Raw genomic sequence first — 22,211 nt, 5'->3', positions numbered from 1 at the left:
GAAAGATGTGAAAGATTCTTGCAATGAAAGATACATTTTACCCAGTTTGCACAGCCGCTGTGTCGAGGCCATCTGCCCTAATCCTCGCACTCTGTCAGTGTGTGACAGGACTCGGCTCGCCTGTGTTGACCTCCTGCGGATTCAGACGAGCGGCCCATAAACTGGCTCGTTGCCGTGGCGACGTGGGGTCAGTGAGACCCTGCTCATCCGTGTACGGGTCAGTTAATTGTGCAAACGATGTGTAATAGCTCTGTCCGTGGCAAAGGAGGAACTGAAAATGGCCGATGGTGTGCGTGCTTGATGTAGATCTCACATTCATGGAATCGTGGATTTTCCTCCCAGCACAACGTTTGAAGGCAAAGCCGTCGGTCCTTCCTCGGTGAAGGGGTTCGTTTCACATTTCCTCGCCCCCACACAATCTCCTGTACACTCCTGTAATCTCTACCCTTGTGGTTATTTTTCTTTCTGTATTTCTCCTCAATCCTCTTTCATATTACTTTTTCATCCTGCAACATTGGCTTTGTCAGACTGAACGCCGGGATAAGAATGCAAACTGCTCAGATCAATACAGTAAAAACTCATCTGGCCATGTCTCAGACTGATTTTACAACCCGTGGCTATTGATTCCTCCCCCCTCCCCAGTCCTCACCACTGCCTCCCACTCAGACATCACCTGCCGCGGACGACTTTACATGTTGACAGCCACCTCGGTGCCCACACTGCCCTCACCTGTCCTTCCTGCTGTCTGCCTGTCAGAGGTCACGTGGAGAAATGCACTGTACTTCAGTCCCACACAAACAGGAGAGTATACAACACACCGAATTGCTGGTCTGAGCAGATGCTGATTGCGTTACATTCACCGAACTGGAGCCGACATTAACCAGCAATCTCACACATATGCATTGTATGTATTCCTAATGCTCTTAATGTGTTTATTGGCTTCATTTACCTTATTAAAGAGGACAACTAATGAGGAAGGCACCTTTAGACATTGCACTGCAGCACCCCCTACTGACGACTTAATGAAACCAGTGCTGATTGTATTAGTATCCCAACCGTGTGGGATCATAACACCCGTAACACACACTACACATGGCCTTTTTCATTTCATTTCAAAGTGTAATAATGTACTCAATCTATTGTTTTTCTCTTTTCCTGCAGGTGTGTGAAGTCTAAGCCTCCTTGTGGGGTTCATTCCCTGTCACAGGAGGTCCGTATCATCTCCTCCTCTGAGGGTAGATCTCCATGGCACTGCACACAAGCCGTGACAAAAGGACAGTTCCCCTTCTAAAAGTCTTCAATGGACCCTAGTGTATTTAAAGTCTGAGTACCTAAAAGCACATTTAATGATGTAAAATATGCGCAAAGTCTTGATGTTAAATAATTCTGACCGATGAAAAAAAAAAAAGCTTTTTGGTGTTCTATCTAAACTTGACATATTACTTTTGCATCCTTAGCAGACTGCTGTCTGATGCGTGAGAGCTCCATATCTCTGCCTGTCACCACTTTGCTGAACCGGGTCAGTGCTAAACCCCTTCTTTCAGTAGATTTGCTGTAATTTTTTTTTCCATTCACGTTCATGTCTATATAGTATTTCAGTGTAATGGAAAACCTTATGTCCCAGAATCATGTATTTTTTCAGTATACCCAATTTAATTATAGCAATTCAAATTCCTAATGATGCAATTAGTGAGAGTTGGCAACAGATAAGTGGATTACCCATTTTTTTTTTAAATGGTATAGTTATGTCTGAAAGCACTGTATTTCACATGCACAAGTCACTCATTAACCAAGAGACACGTGGAATCATATCCATAGAATTTTATTTGTAAGCAGTGTACAAGCAGGACGTAAGAAAAATGTCCCCATTACCAAGAGATAACTCCTCCTGCTATATTCATTTATTTGATCTAGAACTCTGATAAAGACCCAAAATGAAAAATAATCATTCATAACATTTGTCTTTGTCTGAGTTTAACAACCATCAGAAGCAGAACCAGCAAAGACTTTCCCTGAATCAAAACCACAACCGGCCTCTGAGCAGGCACTAGTGACATCATTGTGTACCTTTTTAAATAATATGCTTTAACTTTAGCATTGACTTAGAATATAAAAGGTATTGGATTGCTTTATAACCAGCACCATATCCAGCTACAAAAGAAAAACTGTAGCTAGGGCCCATTTTTTGGTTGTACTTTGCAATTTCACAAACTGTCAACATTTCAGGAGTCAAATCTAGTGCTTTAAAAGGAAATGTACACACGTCTTAAGTGGTGAGAAACTGGCAGAACCCAGCCGCAGCTCAGTGTACACCCCGAACTTTCTGTTACGATTTGCCCTTCATCATGGTCGCGTGAGGCAAATCACTCAAGAGTCCTGAAACACTGTATCCGCACACTTTAAGGGTCCTGACTTACAGGACTCCTTAGATGCAAAGATATCGAAGCAAGACATTTTACCACAAAAACAAGGAGGGGTTTAATAAGAGGGGTGAACAATTGTATATGCGGCGTCTCAAATCTGTGCATCTTCTATATAGAGACATGTTCTATTACATGATTGGTATTTCCGCCCTCCTCTCTTCGTAAAGGCATCAGCTCCTCGGCAGTGTTATTCCTCATGACCCCAACCTCCGTTCATCCACGTCTGGTCAAACTAGTGCTGTTTCCTCCTGAAAGAACATCCTGAGGAGAGACAACATTTTTAAAATACCTGTCAGAATTATTTATTATTGATCACAACTTGAATAATCCGGATAGTGTATAAACTGACTGGGCCATTACAGGTAAGAGCACTAAACCCCTCGTTGCCTTTTCAAAGACCTCCAAAAACATCACACATTGTGACAACGAGTGCCCTGGAGAAGGGTTTAGTTACCACGGCAACACAGCTTGTGATTGAGTGGGTAAAAAACATACACTTTAAACTCAATCAATTGACTAAAACCCTATTAACAGTTTCATCATATTGTCAGTGTACTCTGAACCATTTTTCATCAGAAATAAAGTATTTCTTGTTGCACTTGCTGAAAGGTCTTAACAAATGCCTGAATGAAAAGGCATTGTGCTTGCAGTCGACTGTGTAGAAATAGATCAAAGTTGATCAATTTCTGTCACAACAACAAGAATCACTGTATGCCTTAGTCGACACCCTGTTCATGGAGAACGCAATGAAAGGGCAACACAAAGGCAAATAGTTGTTAGTCAGAGGTGCATTAAGTATTCAACAAGTGTTTCTTGTCATACTATGAACCATCAGATAACGCTTATTACATATTAACAAAGACAATTGAAAGGTCCATGGTCTAATGAAATCTGCATCATCTGTGTGCATTTCTGAATGCTTTCACGTGGATGCAGAGGTCTACGTGCACAATAGCACAAACCCACAGAGTCACTCTCCGCTGCGCACGCCCGTTACCTTCTGTGAGGCGAGCTTTCCCCCCTGTGGGCTGACAGAGGACCGTGGAGCAGCCGACACACAGCACCACCGTCTGAGCGTGGCTGAACACTGTGGTGATCTTGTAGCAGCCTGTAACACAAGACGGTACAAATCATTGGATGGGACGGCCATGACACAACCACGATATGACCACCACGGAATCAAATCAACTCTCTGGTTAATGTCCTTGCGGCTGTTAATGAAAAGAAGTCACATGAAACTAATTTAACTAACAGCCATAAGTGTCATTGTATGCCTTATTTGACACCCCGATCACCAAGGGAACAATGAAAGGGCAACACATGAAGGCAAATGTTTTAATAAAATGGAATAATTAATAATATGTAGATGTGTAATAATGAATAAAGTGGAAGATTGGATTTAATTAATTGAATTCAATCCAAACTGAATTGTAACGAATAGGTTAAAAAAAATCCTTAATTGAGTCAGGTTAATTTGTATTTAAATAATTCACGTTTATAATGTGGTGAATTTAATAAAATATTAATATTTAAGTAAATTCAAGGTAGTTGGTTACAGTGCTTGTGGCCAGGTTGCCACGTAAACAAACTGACCTGGACATTTGACATCCATAAAATATGAATTTGGACTTTGAACAAGGCGTTTTTTCTTGTGTGTCCTCTTCTCTTCCTCCTGACTCGGGTGTAACAGATCCTTTGCAAGCTGGAAGAAAATCACACAGCTGTTTAGTACTGTGAAATAAGCAATTAGTAGACATTTTGTATCCGTCCGGAAGGACGTTACATCGTGATTAACAAGAAAAATCGTAAAAGGGTGGAGATATCTTTACAATTTAAAATCTAATCTAAATTAGGAAATAATATTAAAAAGGGGCAAGTACTCTAAAACACGGTCAAAAGAGACGTCCGCGGATTGTAGTGAGGAGATTAAACAAAAAGAATCGGCATGTGACTGGTGGCCATTGAAGCGAGCCTCTGGGCCGCTTTGTCGCGCACGTGTTTCTCGATACTTTGTCCGTTTCTTCCCTTTTCACGGTCACACTTCAGCGATAAAAGGTCGAGTCCACAAGAAACAACATGGATCAAAATTTCGTGTTATTTTACATCCGTCAAAACTTGGTGCTTACTAAAGAAATGTGTAGCGATACTTACAGGCATGTCTGCGTGTAGAGAGCTTCAACCGGAAAATCCAAGCGATGTCGAACCGGAAACCGAACTGATGACGCACCGGAAACCTTTTGCCGACGGACAGAGACCCGGAAGAAGTAAGAGAAAGAGGACTTATGCAGATTGGGTTCAGGTTTAGTTTATGTGTTGAGCTAAACATTACACATTGTTCTGCGTGTGATCTTGTATGGTCGTTAAACATTTACAAAAAAACATTAGAAATTGGACACATTTAAATAATTTGCATACTATGCAGAAAAAAGTTTAGTTGACAAGTAGGCTTTCACATAAAAACGATTTGTTGTTTGTGTACGAAGATATGCAGAGGAGGGGAATAGACAATTACCACAAAAAGTAATCTAAAAGCATGCCGATCTGTTATAATCTAGAGAAAGACAGATATTTCTGAAATGTAAAAATAAATAAAATAAACTTTTGTTATGTTATCCCTTGGCTCCAGTTGTTTTCAGCAATTTAATTTATTTATTTCAAAAATAACGTCATACACACAGAGTTATCACGTCTTCAACAAAATGCTCAAGAAGTGAAAACCTAAGAATTTCACTTCCCCCATGATAATGCCACGTGAATCGTCCGGTTCACGCCACGGGCCGCGTCCCTCTCAGGTGCGCCGCTCGTCTCCTGATGACACGGCGCCCCCTCGTGTTCGCGCTGCGCAGCCGCACGCACGAGCAGCGACTCCCATAAAGCACGTCCCACACTGCGCAGTCTGCGCCCAGATTTTGGGATCTGGTTGGAATTCGAAAAAGAGGAAGAAAGAAAAACACACGTAGCGAGTGGAGTTAAATGGACGTTTGCGGGAAATCAACGAGATTCTCGGTCCGGTTTTGTGTTGACGTCTGACCTGCAGCACACGGTTAAACTTCGGATGGAGTGATTTTCTCGCAGTCTAAACGCAGCACGGAGGCTCTGAGGGGGATCGGAATTTACCGGCGACAGGAAGGAAAAAAAAAGAAAAGAGTATCCACTCGTTACATGGAGTTTAAAAAAAAAGACTTTAAGTCGATGTAAAGCAATCCCGACTTTCCCTCAATTTAGCTTCAACTCCGAAGAAAGCGACCATGGCGAAGAAGTATGATTTCCTTTACAAACTGCTACTCATCGGGGACAGCGGAGTTGGCAAAACTTGTCTGATCATTCGTTTCGCTGAAGACAATTTCAACTCCACATACATCTCCACCATCGGTACGAATTGTTTAACGTTTAGTTGTTTTAGCCTTCTAACCACCGTGATTTCTGCGCCAGCTTAAGCTGGGCCTCTCTGACTTTATACTGAGAATAATACAAAAGTTTTCTGAATGCTGAACTGTCATCCGAGGTCTAATTGATGTTCAAACTGGTTTCTCAGACTGCTCTCATGTCTGAACTAGTCTCTGTTCTTTCATGTCGTTTTCATTTTTCATTCTGTCTCTCATCACTTTCTCCTGTTATTCTCTCTCTCTCTCTCTCTCTCTCTCTCCTGTTGAGTGTTTTTCCTCTTGTTCAATGTGTACGCAGTCTCTCCCCCTGATCTCTCTCCCTGATCTCATTCCTTCACTCGGCCCTCAGAGGGTCCACCCACCCCTCATTCCTATCTCCTTTACCATCACATTCCCAGAAGAATGGTTGGCTCTCTTTTTTTCACAGGACAACTCCCGTCCTCCTCCCCTCACTACGTCTGTCGGCCTGTCGGCTCGTCCATCCTGCCGGGGAAATGGAGACATAACTCTCACTCAGTGTGCCGTGCTGGCCTTTACGTCTTTCCTGAGTGTCTGTGTGTGGACGGGAGGCCAGTGAGGGGTCAAAATCGCCGCTACGCTGCTGCGAGGCTGACCTATATATGCTGTCATATTTGTGTGTGTGTGTGTGTGTGTTCGGGGGCATGGGGGCAACTCCTTCTCTGTCCATTCATTCTCCTCTCTGCTCTTTTCAGGCATCGACTTTAAAGTAAAAACCGTTGAAGTTGGGGGAAAGAAAGTGAAACTTCAAGTCTGGTAAGAGATGGCAGTTGGTTGCTTTTTCTCTGACTCATTGTTTCTTAGAGGAAAGAGGAAGCTTCCCCCTTATTCTCCAGATTGGAACATTACGGCAGGTTTTATGGCATCATCCATCACACGTGGCCACAGAGAGTCCCGTCGCTACAGCAACATCAATTCCAGCTCGCTATGGCGGCACAAAATGCACGGCGCCCTGCAACAGTATTATTATAAAAATCCCTTGCACAATGTGCATGGATCAGTGCACATTGTCCTTACTCGCACTCTGTGTGCTTTGTGCAGGGACACAGCAGGACAAGAGAGGTTCAAGACCATCACGACCGCTTACTACAGAGGAGCCATGGTGAGCACGGGACGCCTCCGGAACCAGCAGACTGGATGATCACGGCTGACATTTGTGCTCGCTCTGTACCCTTTTTTTTTTTTTCGTCACACCGACTCATTCAATCCTCTCTCTGTATCTCTGTGTCAGGGCATCATCCTGGTGTACGACATCACAGACGAGAAGTCCTTCGAAAACATCCAGAACTGGATGAAGAGCATCACAGAAGTGAGAGAGTAAAATATTAATCACAACGCACTGCAACAACCAAGTAGGGTCATAACTTAATGACTCTGCTGCTGCTTTGTTATATTAAGTTCATTTCACTCATTTCCCGCGATAGGTTAGTTTATTTGTAGGGTTACTAATTGGCCGCTTGTCTGGGATCAAATGAATCATGTTGGTAAGATTGAGTCCAGGCTTTGTCTTCATTTTGAATGATTTGGTTTATGGTGTTACGTCCTCCTGTGATTTATTTTTTGTCGTGACATTCCAGTGATTATTAAATCATTGACGCTGCTGACTTGTTCACAGGCAAATTTCGCTAGTGGGTTTTGCCCAATATTACATTTTACATTTACACATCTTTTGCCCAAACTTGGTTACTGTTGTTCCACTGTGAGATTGGTTTAAGACGTCGCTTTGTTTAAATTAATAATTTCCTCAGATTGTTACCTTGTTTTTCCTGGTTACGGTTCAGGTGACCCTTCAAAAAGAAGACTTTAAGCAAAGACTAATCAATTAAGTGCATTCCCTTCTTCCGCAGAATGCCTCTGCCGGGGTCAGCCGAATGCTTCTCGCCAATAAGTGCGACATCGAAGCAAAGAGGAAAGTTTCTCGGGAGACGGGAGAGAAGGTGAGGCGACTCCACCACGGACACAACTTGTTATTTTTCATTGCCGTTTCTAGACAACAGAAACGGAGACTTGTTTGCCCTTTTCCTGCCGGGTTCAGAAGTGATCATTGAGTAATCATCCTCGCCTGCTGTAATCTGGTCTTTATCTGTTGTCGACAGTTGGCTAAAGATCACGGCATCAGATTCTTTGAGACCAGCGCAAAGTCCAGCATCAATGTGGAGGAGGTGAGCCGGAACGTAGCGCAGTCTTCACGACTCATTAAGCGTACTCATGAGTAGTTTTCTTCTTGTTTTATGATGTTTGGTATGATGCAGATTTAACTTTTGATTTGTATTTTGTTTTTTTCCTTAAAGTCTTTTCTGTCTTTGGCAAGCGACATATTTCAGAAATCCAGCAAGAAACCAGTGAGTTCTAGAGAATCGTATCAAATTGCATGATTTGTTCCTCCCTCCCTGAATACAAGATTTAATGTTAAACCAGGCGTCTTTCTAATGTACCGTCTTTGTCTGCTTCTCCTCACTTGACAGGGCCCCACAGGCCGAGAGGTGAAAATCACAAGCAGTACAGAGAAGAAATCCTCCAAATGCGTCCTTCTCTAGATATGCACGGGCACAATCAAGGCAGAATCAAGAGCGCGTCAGTCCTACCGGGAGCTCTTCAGTACAGCAGGTGTTCTGTCTCCATCTGGTGGGCACATATCCAGGTGTTATGGTTAAAACTATGTTTTTAAGCCAAAACTGGTTTGTTTCCCTGAAGTGCACTTTGCCAGGAAAAAAAATGTATGTATGTATTCCTACATTGAGCTCGCTGCCACTTCCCCAGTGACACTGTTGTTATTGTTGCAATCAAATAACTGAGACAGCATTTCAAGTTGCCGTTCTCACCGTGCTCTACATTATTATTATCTTTTTTTTTAATGGCTTAACACCACATTTTAAACCCTTCAACAGGCCACCCTTGGTTAGCAATTCACTTTTTCTCGCGTAAACGGACTGTTGGAAAGTCAACAATTTGTATAACGTTCTTGCAGAACAAAATGGTTTAGTTTGGTTTCTTGCTTGTATTGTGCTTACCCTTTGAGGATTGCTGAAATACTTCAATTTTTCAAAAGTTAGTTAATTCAATCAACAGAATCTATATTAACAGATGTCATTTATGAGTTTGTTCATTTTGTGGTTTACATGAGAAGTTAAAAAGAAAGAGCTCATTGCAATAAACAAGTATAGGAGAACACAAAGTTGATTCTGAAGCAAACACTGGTGGTAAACAAGCTTTATTTTAACAGATGAATGGGTTGAGAGTGTGAACGATAGCAAGTACAATATGAGTGGAGAGATGAAAGAGGGACGGCTATAACAAGTGACTGGACCGGAGGTGAGGGCAGCAGTGCTCACTCTGAATGGATTTAGTGCCTTTAATCTGAAGTGCCTGGTTTGTCTCTCATCACGTTTCAGTTTCATTTAAACGGATTAGAGTTGTTGCTCTGATCTGGGGGACTTTATTTTCGTCAACTGTTTTCTGTGCATTCCTTTCAAATTCTGTCTCTTTTTAGAAATTCCACAAGATTTTATATGTAAACTGGTCAATTGCTAAATAAAAATGCCAAACAATTTGTGTGTGTGAAACTGTATGTTGGCAACTCTTATTAATTCCGAATGTACAAAGCATTCCTTTTTACTTAAATAAGAAAAAACACCTCTGGACCACCCTTTTAATAGGAAAAAAAAAGAAGGTTAAACCGGTTGGATGAATATAGAAGGTGAAGGTGCCTTTATGTCTCAAGGACACCAAAAAGAATATGTTGACAAACAGTGTTGATTAATTAGCCCTAAATATGCCCCTCCTCTCCGTAGGAGCCCACTGCTGCTGGAAGAGCTGGAGCCTGTTGCTATGCAACCGCCCCTCCTTTCCAGCATCAGCACGACGACGGTGTACCAGACTGTGTGCGCGCGCTCTGCCGCATCTCCCAGCTGCCTGCAGCGTCATGCGTGCTTTGTCATCACGCAAGGCAAGGTTTCGGTTTGCAAACACGATATATAATTCTTCCCCAGTGCCGGAGCTGAAGCGACGAGCCGCGGAGTATAGACGCGGAGGGGGAGGGGCGATTTCAAAAGAAGAATCCCAATTCACCTCGGATGGATTTACGGTCCCGGACATTTAGAGGATACGTGCTGCGCCGTTGTGCTCGCGGGACGTATGGTGGGAGGAACGTCCGGGATACATCCACGCGAACACACGGGCTGAACGGGATGCCCGCGTGACTGCAGGGACGAAAGAGGTGGAGGAGGGAAAGGGGGGGGGGGGGGGGGGGGGGTGTCTATGTGCGGGTGTAGACCACCGCAAGAAGAAAAAAAACGCCGAGGTGGAGTTGTGAAAGATCCAAACCTGGGAGGAAATAATCATTTCAGCTTCTGTTTTTTTGGTGCAGTTTGAGGAAGCCGTTGATGTATTTCCTGTTCACGTCGATGAGTCCCGCTCACCGAACGAACCGGTGATCTCTGTGATTGGACACACGGACTGACTGGTTAGCGTCGTACCTGCCGAGGGGGAGGAGGGGTGAAACGGCGGGGGATCAGCTGCTTTTCAGTGTGGGATGCTTTTAATTTGAGGCCTGCTCCGGGTCTCCAGTTACTGCAATGCCACTGGCGGGAGGAGGGAGAGGTGGAAGGCAGAACATGGTGAAGAGAGAGCAGCTCAAAGCCAATCATGCAAAAAACTAAAGCAGCAGAATGGTATTTCAGGCCGCTCTGATGAGCTGCAGGCTGTGAAGAGAGACACTATTATTGGCTGAAGCTAACCCTATCATGGCTGAAACGTAAAATGAGGTGAGTACGGTGGCTGCGAGTGTGTAGCCGCTGCTCAATTTCTCTACTTTCTGCTGACAAAGTTCTTGGACCCACTCACTGGACCACAGTGCGAACCATGGGGCACTGGACAGAACCTATGGCACCTGCCAGTGGCTCGCTTGGTGCATAATTGGGAGTCGAGCTCTAAAAACCGGCATTCATGTCTCTCCCTCTTCTACTTGCCTGCACTTCTGCCAACACGAATTAACTAATTGTTTTATGAACCCAGAATAAGCGTGAAACCTCGTCCAGTCACCTCCACACACACACACACACACACACGCACACGCATGCCAACGAGCCTGGCATGCCTTCGCCGTCAGACTCCAGCAGCGTGGCTTCGGCCTCGGGGTCTCGGGGCTGGTCGGACAGCCGCAGGGGCATGTCGGGCCGGGGGCCCGGCGGGGCACGGCTACTCCTGTACCTCGGCCTGTGCCACCTGGGCCTGGGGGCCATGGTCCTGGCCTTCTCTTTCACCAGCATGGCCTTCACCTCCTCTGCCCGCGTAAGGCAGTCCTGTCCATTCTGGGCCGGCTTCTTTGTGAGTGTAAATGTGGCTGCAAACCCCACAGTATTAAGCAAATAACAGCAGAGATCCTGGAGGGTGTGTTTTCTGATGTATGTGCTGTCTGTCTGCAGGTGGTAGCATCAGGGATAGTTGGGATAATCTCATGGAGGAGACCTCTGACGCTGGTGGTATGAATATTTTTTTATATTTTTTTTGTATTTTATTTTGCAGCAATGCTTGATTACTAACAATGAATATGCACCACTAAAGTATCATTAAAGACGAGCTGGTGCCGCGCTAGTGTTCGATCATATGAAATGATCGAACACTAGCGCAATGACAAATGTCAAATTTGAGTATATTAAGTACTTTGTGTGTCCTTGGATTCATAAACAGCAATTTAAGACCCTTGAGCTAGCTCTTGCATATTATTTTGTTCCAGTGCTTATAATTTGTGTTTTCACGTATTGGGACAGTAACATCAATCCGCCTATTAAACCAGTCCTGCTACTTAGCTCCTTTGTTCATCAGTGAGATCCCCTGGCGTCGTCTTTAGAGGGCAGAATAAGTTTCTAAACTTAGTCTTGAGCTCCCTCCAAAGAAAGACTTGGCTCTGTGTTTCCCCTGCAGGTGTCCCTGTTCATGCTGCTGTCCGCAGTGTGTGTGATCCTCAGTCTGGCCGGCTCGATGCTCTCCTGTCAGAATGCACAGATGGTCAAGTCTATGCTCACTTGCCAGGTAAGCTGCATTATGCAAGTGCCGTGTCCTGCAGTCTCATGCCGATGCCCTGCCCTATGTGCTTCGGGGGATGTGTCAGGAATAGTTTTGGAATATGTATTTAGAGACCTTGAAGCTTCATACCAATGCTTTGTGTGTGGGAATGTGTGTAGGTGGAGAATGGTCTGTGTGTGTGTTGCGCGCCACCTCACTCCTGCTCCATCACAGAGGAGGACACACTGGTGCTCTACCTGAATGCTGACTGTCACTCAGTCAGACACCAGCTAAAGGTGGGTAGGATAAGTGTCTCTATAGGAGAGTTTAACGCCCACGTTAACCATTAAAGGGTAGGTTCAACCTTTTTCAAGTCAGTCTAGAAATAGTGAACATTGTTTTTCTCTTGCCTTTAACTTCCCCCATGTTCACTGGCCAATCATGTTAAATGTAACCAAGGGAGGACCTTTCAAAAGAAATAAGAGGATTCAGCATTGATCTGAGTTGGACAAATCAAGAGACTGCAACTTAGTGTTTTTTTGTACAAAATTCTATCCTTTTCCTACTATTCTATAGGGAGACACTGACCAGGGAAAACAAAAGCTTAAAAAACCTCTCATGTACTGTAAATATGACAAATGATCCACAAAAATAAAATGCCTTCGCGTTGTGAGATCTTGATTTTCTGAATTGCATGTTTCTCCTAAGGACCTTCTGTTCAGTGCATGTGGTCTCAGCATTCTCTCCACCATCATCTGCACTCTGTCCACTGTGACCTGCAGTATCCACATCTTCTCTCTGGACCTTGTGCACCTGGTGGGTAAAGACACATTTTACATTGACCAGTTCGTTACAGTTTTTGTTTTACAAATCTCAAGTACTGCGCAATAAACTGTACTTCTGCATATTTGGGGACAGACTTTGTACACCTGCCTCTTGCAGTCATCACTTATGTATAATATCTGTGTGTTTTCCAGCTGGCTCCACATCGCTCTCGTTCAGTCAACCCAGAATGCACCACGCCTCAGGACGCCTTCCTGACCAACATCATGGACTTCGAGGAGTTCGTCCCACCTATCCCGCCACCCCCCTACTATCCTCCCGAGTACACGTGCAGCTCTGAAACAGACGCTCAGAGGTACTACTCATGCCAAGCGTTATTATTACTCATCACCCGTGTGCCGTATGTCATTATCGTTTCATGCTTTCTGTGTTAACGTCCAGCATCACCTATAATGGCTCCATGGAGAGCCCCGTTCCTCTCTACCCCACTGACTGCCCCCCACCATATGAAGCTGTGATGGGACAAAGAGCTGCGAGCCAGGTGAGCGTGTTTGTGAAGGTATTTGCATGTGTGTGTGTGTGTGTATTTGTGTGTGTCTGATGTACAAAGCTAATCCTCCTCTATTTTGACTGCCAAGGCCACAGTGTTTGAACCCCAAGGCACAGAGGTGTCTTGTGAGAGAGGAACATCTACTGCCTTCAGTGGAGAAGGTGAGCAGATGTTGCTCTTCGCAATGTGCTGGAAGGAAACGTTGAATAGTGTAGATTCATTTGGAGCCATTATTCAGTTATCACTGTCAGTATTTTAAAGAGGTACACAAAATAAAGAAATGCTTAAGCTATGCTTTACGTTAGGTTAGCTAAGAGAAACTTGTGTCCCTTGATAATAAAGGATCACCTTTCTTTACTAGTGTCCATGGACAGTGGCTCTCTGTTGATGTCAGAGATCGTGGACATCCCTGACGATTCCTCCCCCTCCGACGATTCCTGTCTGCTGGAGGTTGGGCTGAGGACCCAGGGGCAGAGGGGCCACAGGAACCTCGGGGAGGGCGGAGACGGAGGAGAAGCGGGGGAGTACATCGGCTACCGTGGTCCCCTGTCTCAGACTCCGGAGAGTCCTCTGGCAGGAGGGCCGAGAGCCAGGCGCTTCCTCAGAGGAGAGCGCTCCAACTCCTGCTCCTCGCCCAGCACGGCGACCACCACGTACAGGTGAGCCCAAACGCACACAAACCGACGACGCGGTTCATCGATGCAAGAGGTGATGGTTGACGGTTTCGTTTTTTTCCCCCGCAGGTCTCCAGTATTGCATCGACAGGCCGTGCTGGCCAGCAGCTGCTCTCAGCTGGAAGCCATAGGGAGATCCACCTCTCCACAGCGATCCTCAATCCCAGAGTTTCGAGTTTTCCCCTCCACCCTTTTGCGCCGCGCAGCTACGCCGACCTCCTCCGCACCGCCTATTTCATCCCCGTCGCCCGCCAGCGAGCAGAGCGGCGGTCCGGCTAACGGGCCGCCCCTCCCGGGCCAACCGCTGTACCTTCGACGAGGCGCCGGAACGACTGGGAGGGACGGAGAGAGTGTGAGAAGGCCTGGCGAGGGACTCCTACGTCTTGTGAGGTCACACAGTGAGCCGGGAGGCATCGGCTCCCTGACGGACACAGGTGAGTCGCAGGCAGGACGGTGAACATCTCCAACGTTACAACAACGTCCAACTTCTTTCTGCTCTCCTTCGGTTGACTTTGGCTCTGCTGGCAGCAACGTATCTATAGACACAGGGAACAACTCAAATCTACCGGCCTTTAAACTTAAACACGGTTGCCTATTTAAAGGCGTAAAAATCCCAAAGGGAAACACTTTTAAGTTGTAACCCTCTTAGAAACCATCCCATATGTGAACGTTAGAGGAGAATTGCAGAGTTGTTTATGATCTATATCTAATTTGATTTGATTACAGGTGGATCCTTTAGACTATGCATAATGTGCCGTATACATTTTTCATTTACATGGGATTTTCAAAATGAACATCATGATTTATTAATGTTGCCCTTATTTTCTTGTGATGAGGCTCGACATGGAACGCGGCAAAGAATCGGCAGTGGTTGCTTTGCTTCTATTTGACTAATTTCAGTATTTCATATTTAGACCATGTGGCATATGAGATCATTCTAAGTTGCATACTCTTTGTAGATGTAAAGTCTATTTTAAATATACAGGCAGGACATGTTCAGCTCACAGAGACAATATTGGTATACATAGATCATACTCGGATCTACTTGTTTTTGAGTGTTTTCGTATCCTTTGTGGATGATTTCGCCAACTTCCTGTGAAAAAGGAAATTATTCAATTGCATTTCTGTTACCATCTCCTTCCTCTTTCATGTAATTTGGGGTTTGGGGTTATTATTCCGCTTTTATTTCTAGTCAAGCATTGTTGGTTTGTTATTTTGGCCATGGCTCTGCGTGGATGAGTAAATGTGCAAACTGACTCCCATCTGGTTTAATGTCACTCATCTAACCCCCAAACCAGTGTTATGTTGTTGGAATAACTTGAATGAGGAAGTGAAATCTGTCTCCTATCTCTCATAGGTCCATCCTTTGAGACGTGTCTGTTGCCCCCCACCTCTTTGCCTCCCGCTCTAGCTCTACCAAGGAAAGGAGACTTGAAATCAGCAGCCACGGGGGGGCAGGTTCCCTCCAAAGCGCCCCCCACCTCACCACTGCGCTTACCTAAAGACTGCCACCGGTCCCTGGGAGACCTTAAAGTCAGTCATAAGCAAACACCTATTAGATTGTTTGATTTCGCTTCTTCTTTATTGATCTTTTTACTTTTTATCTCAGGTGACTCGGAGCCTGGTGGCTCGCTTCCTGCAGCGCTCCAAACGAAACCTATTGCCCTCCTCCGAGCACGCCGGGAGCCCCGGGCAGGGGCCTAAGAGGAGGAATGGAGTTGAGGGCTCTGATCCCAACCACCTTCACTTGGAACAGGTATGACACATGTTTTATTTTTATGTTTCCCCCTGCTTTCAGTTCACTAAATCTGACTAATTAAGTATTTCTGCTAACAAATCAGACTTCACGGTCCAAACCTTTTGTGAAAAACTCATCTGCAGGTGTTGCTGAACCCTTGGAGCGGCGGCCGAGGTTACCCCAACCATCACACCCGTCACCCTCATTGGCGCGGACACCACCATTCCCACAGTGACAGTCGACACAACCGGCACCACGGCACTCTGGCGCCAGAGGGGATCCACCTGCGCAGCTGCGGAGATTTAAGCTCCTCGGCATCACTGCGGCGTCTAGCGACACCTCATCCACCACATGGGTCATCGGGAGCACTTTACTCAGAGTCTGCACTGTGAGGAGAGAAGGAGGGATGTTGGGGAGGGGCCGAGGATGCTTACGAGATGACAGGGTTGTAAGGATGATTGGGAGGAAATGAGGCCTGAGGAAAAGCGGAGTCTTGGGCTCTGGATGGTTTGAAAGTCTTCCCTCCTTTTACTCTTCGCCAACTCCACTTCCCGAAGCCAACCGTGCAAATGGCCTTATTCAGTGGTGCTCTTTATCACTCCAAATATCAGCCCAAAGCTCACGATATTATGTCAACATGCTTATTTCCGAGATGTGTGGTCCGCGACCGGCCGAAAAACAACCCACCATATTCATCTTTCAGCCGTATTCTGCAATACTGATCCGGAGACATATTTCCCTCAAGACCAAAAGCAGAACTCAACTGGCATTCATGCTACAACAACCAGTTACTCCAATGTAAATTCAGTCCATTGCATAATTATGGGTTGCAATATGCTTCTGTCCCTTTTATACATTTCCATTCACCCAAAGGATCGCTCAGAGAATAACCATAGAAACCCATAGTTTGTCTTCCATTGATTGAACAGTCATTACATAGAGAGTTTGAGTGTTATGTAAGATAAACAGATTAGGTTACACCTGGGGACAAGTGGTCTCACATGGACAACCTCTACCTGAGTTGTACATTTTTGTTGATTTCTTCATGCAATTCAGATCCCACTTTCTCCATGTTTTTCCACCTCCACACTGGCCTTAAAAAAAGGCAGCCAGCATTTTTAACATTGACATTAATGCATGCCACAGACACATGCTAAGCGTTTGAAATGTATATTCTGTGAGTGGCACCTGGACACAGTGGTATGATTTGCATATGTGCATGTTTTGCTACAGCCTCCCGAATACGGAGCCTTGTGCATTGGACCTGGCCGTCTGTGTAACTACGTAACATGTCCTCAGAATGTCTTATCTGCATGTTTTGACAATGCTTCTTATTATTTCCCTCTTGCATTTGAAATGTGTTTGTGTCAATAGATAGCTGAAGAGGAAGGTCAGAGTCAAAGATGCTCAGTGCTCCCAAATTTTTCCAGATAGCTCCCAACTCATCCTAATTTGATTTTGGGTGGGCTTGAAAATAGTGGAAAGCACGTCTGTCACACTGGCTAACACAGGCTGATCTTGTAAAATAAGTGGCGTAGATTTCACTGTGACTGAAGAGTCTCTTGCAGTTAATGCACCGATAAATTAGTTATGAGGTTGCACTTCACACTATGCGTTAGCATGGTTCTCCTTGGACTCGCAAGGGTTGGAGATGGGTTGTTCATGAGAAAAAAGGCTGCTGATAGTCAACATTTGATGGTTCTGGCAGCTCTTGGTACTGGGTTTGGATAATATATCAACATTTAAAGTCGGATCAGAGTTTTTCTTAGTTGGAATTTTTAGTGATGATATTGACTCGATAAAGGCACATTTTAGATATCCTCATATATTTATCAAAGTTTAAAAATGCACATGGACACCCATTTGCAGGCAAACCCATACACTCCCTTATTAAGGCATTGAGCTGTATCTCTACCTCCTGTCTTGCATTAAACATTATTTATTAGAATAAATGTATATCTGTATGGCAGGCCTAACAGGCTAGAGCCTTGAAACCTGAATAATAAATGTATAAATATGACACGTATTTCAGATTTTAAATTGCAGTGTCAATGGCAAAACTTTTAATGCAAGTTATGTATTTAAAAATATGAAATAAATCATAGACAAATAAAACACCTGTTGATTTTTTATTACTGATTATGAAGGCATAGTCCCAGGGTCTCAGTTTAATATTTTCCTTTTTACTCTTGAAGTTCAGCTATAACTAAGTATAATAGCTGAGGTTGACACTTTGCCCATCAATTCTCCTCACTCCACCTTAACCCCACCTCTTTTTGAACGCCATTGGTCAGGCTGTGTAAAAGCCCATCCTGGTTCGATGGTCTCGGCCAATCAAACGCTCAACGTCAGATGGAGCCTTCCACAATCCACGCCCATATGCACCACTTGCTTTGCATGCTGGGTAATATAGTTCAATTGCTATGTAATAAGTCAGACACAAGCACGGCAGCAAACTACAAACTGCACATCCTGGTGGAAGGAGACGTTCACAGACTTCGGTTTGACCCAAGACGAAGATACACAAGAAAGACTTATTTGCTATTGTAAATCAAACCGTTTGAGTTACGAGGGCAGTATAATTATGGTATGTAAAGAGATATGTATAGAATATTTTGTATTGTATTCGGATTGCTAGCTTGAGGTAAACGTCATCTACTGTCACCTACAAAGTGATTCATTGATCTAACTTTAATCCTGGCTCTCGTTTACTCAGTGGGCTAAGAGGCTGTGATGCTGTTCGTTCGGTAGTCTTCCCCAACCGGAACATGTTTAACGTTACGTGGTTTAAGCCATATAACTACTCTAACGTTAGCTTGGTGAAGCGACAGTCCGACGGGCGTTAGCCGAGCTCGTTCCCGGGGTTAGTTAACGTGAGTTAACGTCAACGTCAGGGACGTCCGGGACGTTTGAGAATGAGGCTCCTGCTGAGCTCGCTCATTAATGCCCCTAAAACCATCCGGACCGTGCTGCGCGGCGTCTCCCGGTTCGAACTCAAAACGACGTCGGTTCTGATGTGCACCTCGTCCCTCCAGGGAGACGGCGTTCGCAACGGAACGCGCGGCGACGGGAAGCCGCTGCGGTCCGACCCCCAGCTGTTCGAAGCCCAGTTCGACGAGCTGGTGACGGAGCTCGCGGAGAAGGACCTCGCCGACCCCGCGCTGGCAGACGCGCTGAGCAGGTTCAGGGAGGCACGTGAGCCGTGTGTTTTACAGAGCTAGCTACTTCAGACAAAGGTTCTTCCTGCCGTGACGACGCGCCGTCTTCTTCCACTCAGGTGTTGGTGTACAACTCCCCCGGAGGCAAGAGGAACCGAGGACTGTCCGTGATCGCTTCGCTGAGGGACCTCCTGCCCCCCGGTGAGCTCACCCAGGACACCGTGCGGCGGGCTCTGTTGGTTGGCTGGTGCATTGAGCTGGTGAGGACACGTCACACGTACACGTTCAAGTCTGGCTGCTGGTATTCAACATTTTTCTTATTGCGAATAATTCCCGATAAAAGGCCGAAACCATTGCAAGTGTAGCGTATTGCTTCTTTTTGTTGATAAACCAAACGTATGAAATGTGCACATCATAAGGTTTTTAATTATGGCCAGCACTGTAGTTTGTTTTGAGTCCCAACACTCAATTTTCAATAGCGCTCTAACTTCTTAAATAGTCTCCATCAAAGAATTTTAAGAAGTCTACGTTTATAATGGCACCAATACATTCACACCATCCAACAATACTACAAATGTAAGATTTTTCACAATACCTACGTTGGGCCTTACAAATAACTCCTACTTAGTATATCATTTTATAACCTATAACGACTGGAATGTCTCTGTTTCTTGTAGCTTCAGGCATTTTTCCTGGTGGCAGATGATATCATGGATGGATCAGTCACTCGGAGAGGACAGCCCTGCTGGTACAAGAAGGTGAGACCTGAAATATGCCCTCCACCCCCCTGAAAAAGAGACTATAATGTTGTTGTGTGATCTTTTATTTCCATTACAAATGATTTGGTGAGTTTTTCAGGTGAATCCTGTCTGTTTGTCTTTAAGGGTGGAATCGGTCTGGATGCCATCAATGATTCGTTTCTTTTAGAGGCGGCAATCTACAGACTGCTTCGCAGACATTGTAGGGATCAGCCGTACTATGTCCACCTACTGGAGCTATTTACTGAGGTACTGTACGTTTGGACGGAGTACACAGGCACACGCATTAACACAGGATTCTTACTGGACCTCTTTTTGTTCCAGACATCTTTCCAGACCGAGCTCGGACAAGCTCTGGACCTCATGACGTCTACCTCTGGTCAGATCGACCTCAACCGATTCACCTTAGAGAGGTAGTGAAGATACATTTGCAGATAATGATGTTGTTTACAAGAGGAAATAGGTGTCATTTTGTTCTCTCCTTGTCTTTCAGGTATAAAGCTATTGTAAAATACAAGACTGCATTCTACTCTTTTTACCTCCCAGTGGCAGCTGCAATGTATATTGTGAGTGTGTTTTATATTCTGCACACATGACAAAATAAGAAATGAATTCAGTAGTCTGTCTCATAACTACCGTACCTTCGTTCTGTAGGCAGGGATAGAGAGCGAAGAGGAACACAATAATGCCAAACACATCTTACTTGAGATGGGAGAGTTCTTTCAAATACAGGTATTTACTTTTACACGTCTTCCAGCTTTCACTCAACCCTATTGAACAATATGCCGTCAAGTTCAATAATCGAGAAATGTGGATAATATGCAGGATGATTTCTTGGACTGTTACGGAGATCCTGCTGTGACGGGAAAGATCGGCACAGACATCCAGGATAACAAATGTAGTTGGCTGGTGGTGACAGCGCTGGAAAACATAACTCCTGAACAAAGAGCAGAGCTCCAGGTGAGACCATACAAAAATATTTTATGTTTAAATATGTAGTTGTCCGCATGGATTTAGTGTCTCGCTTACAGTTAGATGACAATTTAATGTACTATAAATTTACTCCACAGAACAGATTTCATCCACAGTTTCAATTTCAAAGACATCAGAGAGCTTGCACTATGATTTAAACATTATGTGTTTCGGGATCTACTGACATATAATATAAAAGATCATATTCAGAATTTTTGTATGTAGACAAATTATAATACAATAACAACATTTTGAGAGGCACTTATCCATAAAAAGTAAAAAAAAGTATTTGGATTTTTTGACTGAATTATGTAAAAGATTTTCACAGGTCCAAAATACTGACCTCTGTACTTCCTAAACCCTGTCGACCCCTGGATATAGCTGTACAGTCACTGATGCATAATAATTCCCTAAATAGAACTGGCAACCAGTGAAGTGAATGCAATAGAACGGTGGAGGGAGGGGGCGACACCTAGTGGCTGAATATTATCATCATTGTTGTTGGTATAACTTTTGTTTCCTCTCATATTTAGTCACCTCTGCCTCTGTTATGTTGTAGCGCTCATGTTTCTACAGTAGCCCGGAACAGACAAATTGAACGTTGGCCTGAAAGGTCCGTTCACCTCTAGATGTTGTCCTATCCTACACACTGGCCTTCAAATACATTACTACAATGCTTCAGTAATATGTCTTTGCTGTACTTTTGTAATTTAAACCATGGCCTGTTGACAGATTTTCTCATTGAAGTAAATTTAAAAAATGGATTCAATTTAACGGAGGCACACGGATTATTATTTTGTGTGTTAATTTACAAAGAAGCAGAAGTATATGGCAAGCGTCCCTTTTGAAAGATATTTTTGGGACTTTCCCCTGACATCTATACTTTGCTGAATCTTAATTCTACATACAAACAAGTATGAATTGCAGCAATTAGAATATATAAAAATAACAGTGAAACAATGCGTTTTATGTTTTGGATCGTAACTACTCTTACCCCCTGTATGTGTTGGCCGCCTTTTTTAGAAATTCTACAAATCGCTCAATACTACATTAAAACTTCACTTAATCTTCACCTCTTCCTCAGGAATGTTATGGCCGCCATGATGATGCCTGTGTAGAAAAGGTCAAAAAGCTGTACAACAACCTGCAAATGCCAACATTGTACCACAAATATGAGGAAGACAGCTACCAGCGGTTACAGAAGCTCATTTCTTGTCACGCTAAAAACCTTCCTCACTCCATCTTCCTCAACTTTGCCGAGAAAATCTACAAGAGGAACAAGTAAGAGAGAGAATGGTGGTCACCTACAGTGTCCGGTGCATCAGTCGCCTCCCTTCTGACTTTTATCATGATGCAGGGAATACCTTTTCAGTGGCCTCTGGATATTTGGGTGCAAATGTCATGAAACTGCTTTTACCCCATTCTACATTGTTGAACCCAGTTCTCTTATGTACAGTATTTCCAGTTATTTTGCCACTGGAGAACACAATGGATAAAAGTTGGACACTGAAAATACGAACGCATAGAAAATGCGTCCGATTGTTGGAACTGTTTTAATTTCATAAGAATAGATTTATTGATTGATTACAATCTAAACGGGACATTGATGGCAGTAGATGTATCCTGACAGAGGACAGAGGGTCAAACCCGAGCAGCTTTCTAATTCCATGTATTTTCATATAGCTGCTGTAAAGTCTGTACTGCGGTGAATGTTATTGCTTCAATAAATAATGTATGTTTGCATTAGG

At 44.3% G+C, this 22,211-nt stretch overlaps 4 protein-coding genes and 1 non-coding gene across 7 annotated transcripts; 3 read left to right on the top strand and 2 right to left on the bottom strand.

The window, feature by feature from the left end:
* Positions 1–1,804: 1,804 nt before the first annotated feature.
* rps27.2 (ribosomal protein S27, isoform 2) lies at positions 1,805–4,703 on the bottom strand. Its single transcript, XM_037454422.2, has 4 exons — positions 4,575–4,703; positions 4,017–4,125; positions 3,421–3,531; positions 1,805–2,684 (listed from the first exon to the last, which is right to left on the bottom strand). Exons 1-4 carry the CDS (start codon positions 4,578–4,580, stop codon positions 2,656–2,658), a joined length of 255 nt encoding a protein of 84 aa, XP_037310319.1. The 5' UTR covers positions 4,581–4,703; the 3' UTR covers positions 1,805–2,655.
* Positions 3,621–3,752, bottom strand: LOC119198258 (small nucleolar RNA SNORA13). The gene has a single exon (XR_005114506.1). It is a non-coding gene; the product is annotated as a small nucleolar RNA SNORA13 (small nucleolar RNA).
* rab13 (RAB13, member RAS oncogene family) lies at positions 4,581–9,377 on the top strand. 2 transcript variants are annotated; one of them, XM_037454420.2, is made up of 8 exons: positions 4,581–4,687; positions 6,523–6,583; positions 6,869–6,929; positions 7,059–7,136; positions 7,675–7,764; positions 7,924–7,989; positions 8,119–8,169; positions 8,293–9,377. In XM_037454420.2, the coding sequence occupies exons 1-8, from the start codon at positions 4,642–4,644 to the stop codon at positions 8,362–8,364; spliced, it is 525 nt and encodes a 174-aa protein (XP_037310317.2). In that variant the 5' UTR covers positions 4,581–4,641; the 3' UTR covers positions 8,365–9,377. The 2 variants fall into 2 exon arrangements, with proteins under 2 accessions (XP_037310317.2, XP_037310316.2); XM_037454419.2 differs by lacking the exon at positions 4,581–4,687 and adding an exon at positions 5,154–5,795.
* Positions 9,378–10,081: 704 nt separating this feature from the next.
* On the top strand, positions 10,082–17,698 carry fam189b (family with sequence similarity 189 member B). The gene is made up of 13 exons (XM_037453895.2): positions 10,082–11,152; positions 11,251–11,307; positions 11,750–11,857; positions 12,010–12,126; positions 12,539–12,646; positions 12,808–12,968; positions 13,055–13,154; positions 13,252–13,324; positions 13,525–13,822; positions 13,907–14,271; positions 15,195–15,370; positions 15,447–15,593; positions 15,719–17,698. Exons 1-13 carry the CDS (start codon positions 10,919–10,921, stop codon positions 15,965–15,967), a joined length of 2,193 nt encoding a protein of 730 aa, XP_037309792.2. The 5' UTR covers positions 10,082–10,918; the 3' UTR covers positions 15,968–17,698.
* Positions 17,699–18,001: 303 nt separating this feature from the next.
* fdps (farnesyl diphosphate synthase (farnesyl pyrophosphate synthetase, dimethylallyltranstransferase, geranyltranstransferase)) lies at positions 18,002–22,209 on the top strand. 2 transcript variants are annotated; one of them, XM_037453897.2, is made up of 10 exons: positions 18,002–18,162; positions 18,611–18,766; positions 18,853–18,993; positions 19,411–19,491; positions 19,618–19,740; positions 19,816–19,904; positions 19,985–20,057; positions 20,146–20,223; positions 20,317–20,451; positions 21,548–22,209. In XM_037453897.2, the coding sequence occupies exons 1-10, from the start codon at positions 18,160–18,162 to the stop codon at positions 21,746–21,748; spliced, it is 1,080 nt and encodes a 359-aa protein (XP_037309794.2). In that variant the 5' UTR covers positions 18,002–18,159; the 3' UTR covers positions 21,749–22,209. The 2 variants fall into 2 exon arrangements, with proteins under 2 accessions (XP_037309794.2, XP_037309793.2); XM_037453896.2 differs by lacking the exon at positions 18,002–18,162 and having other exon boundaries at positions 18,188–18,766.
* The last annotated feature ends 2 nt before the right edge of the window (positions 22,210–22,211 follow it).

Source organism: Pungitius pungitius, chromosome 11 (genome assembly GCF_949316345.1).
Source record: "Pungitius pungitius chromosome 11, fPunPun2.1, whole genome shotgun sequence".
Taxonomy (NCBI): domain Eukaryota; kingdom Metazoa; phylum Chordata; class Actinopteri; order Perciformes; family Gasterosteidae; genus Pungitius; species Pungitius pungitius.
This window is presented reverse-complemented; position numbering and strand designations above follow the sequence as displayed.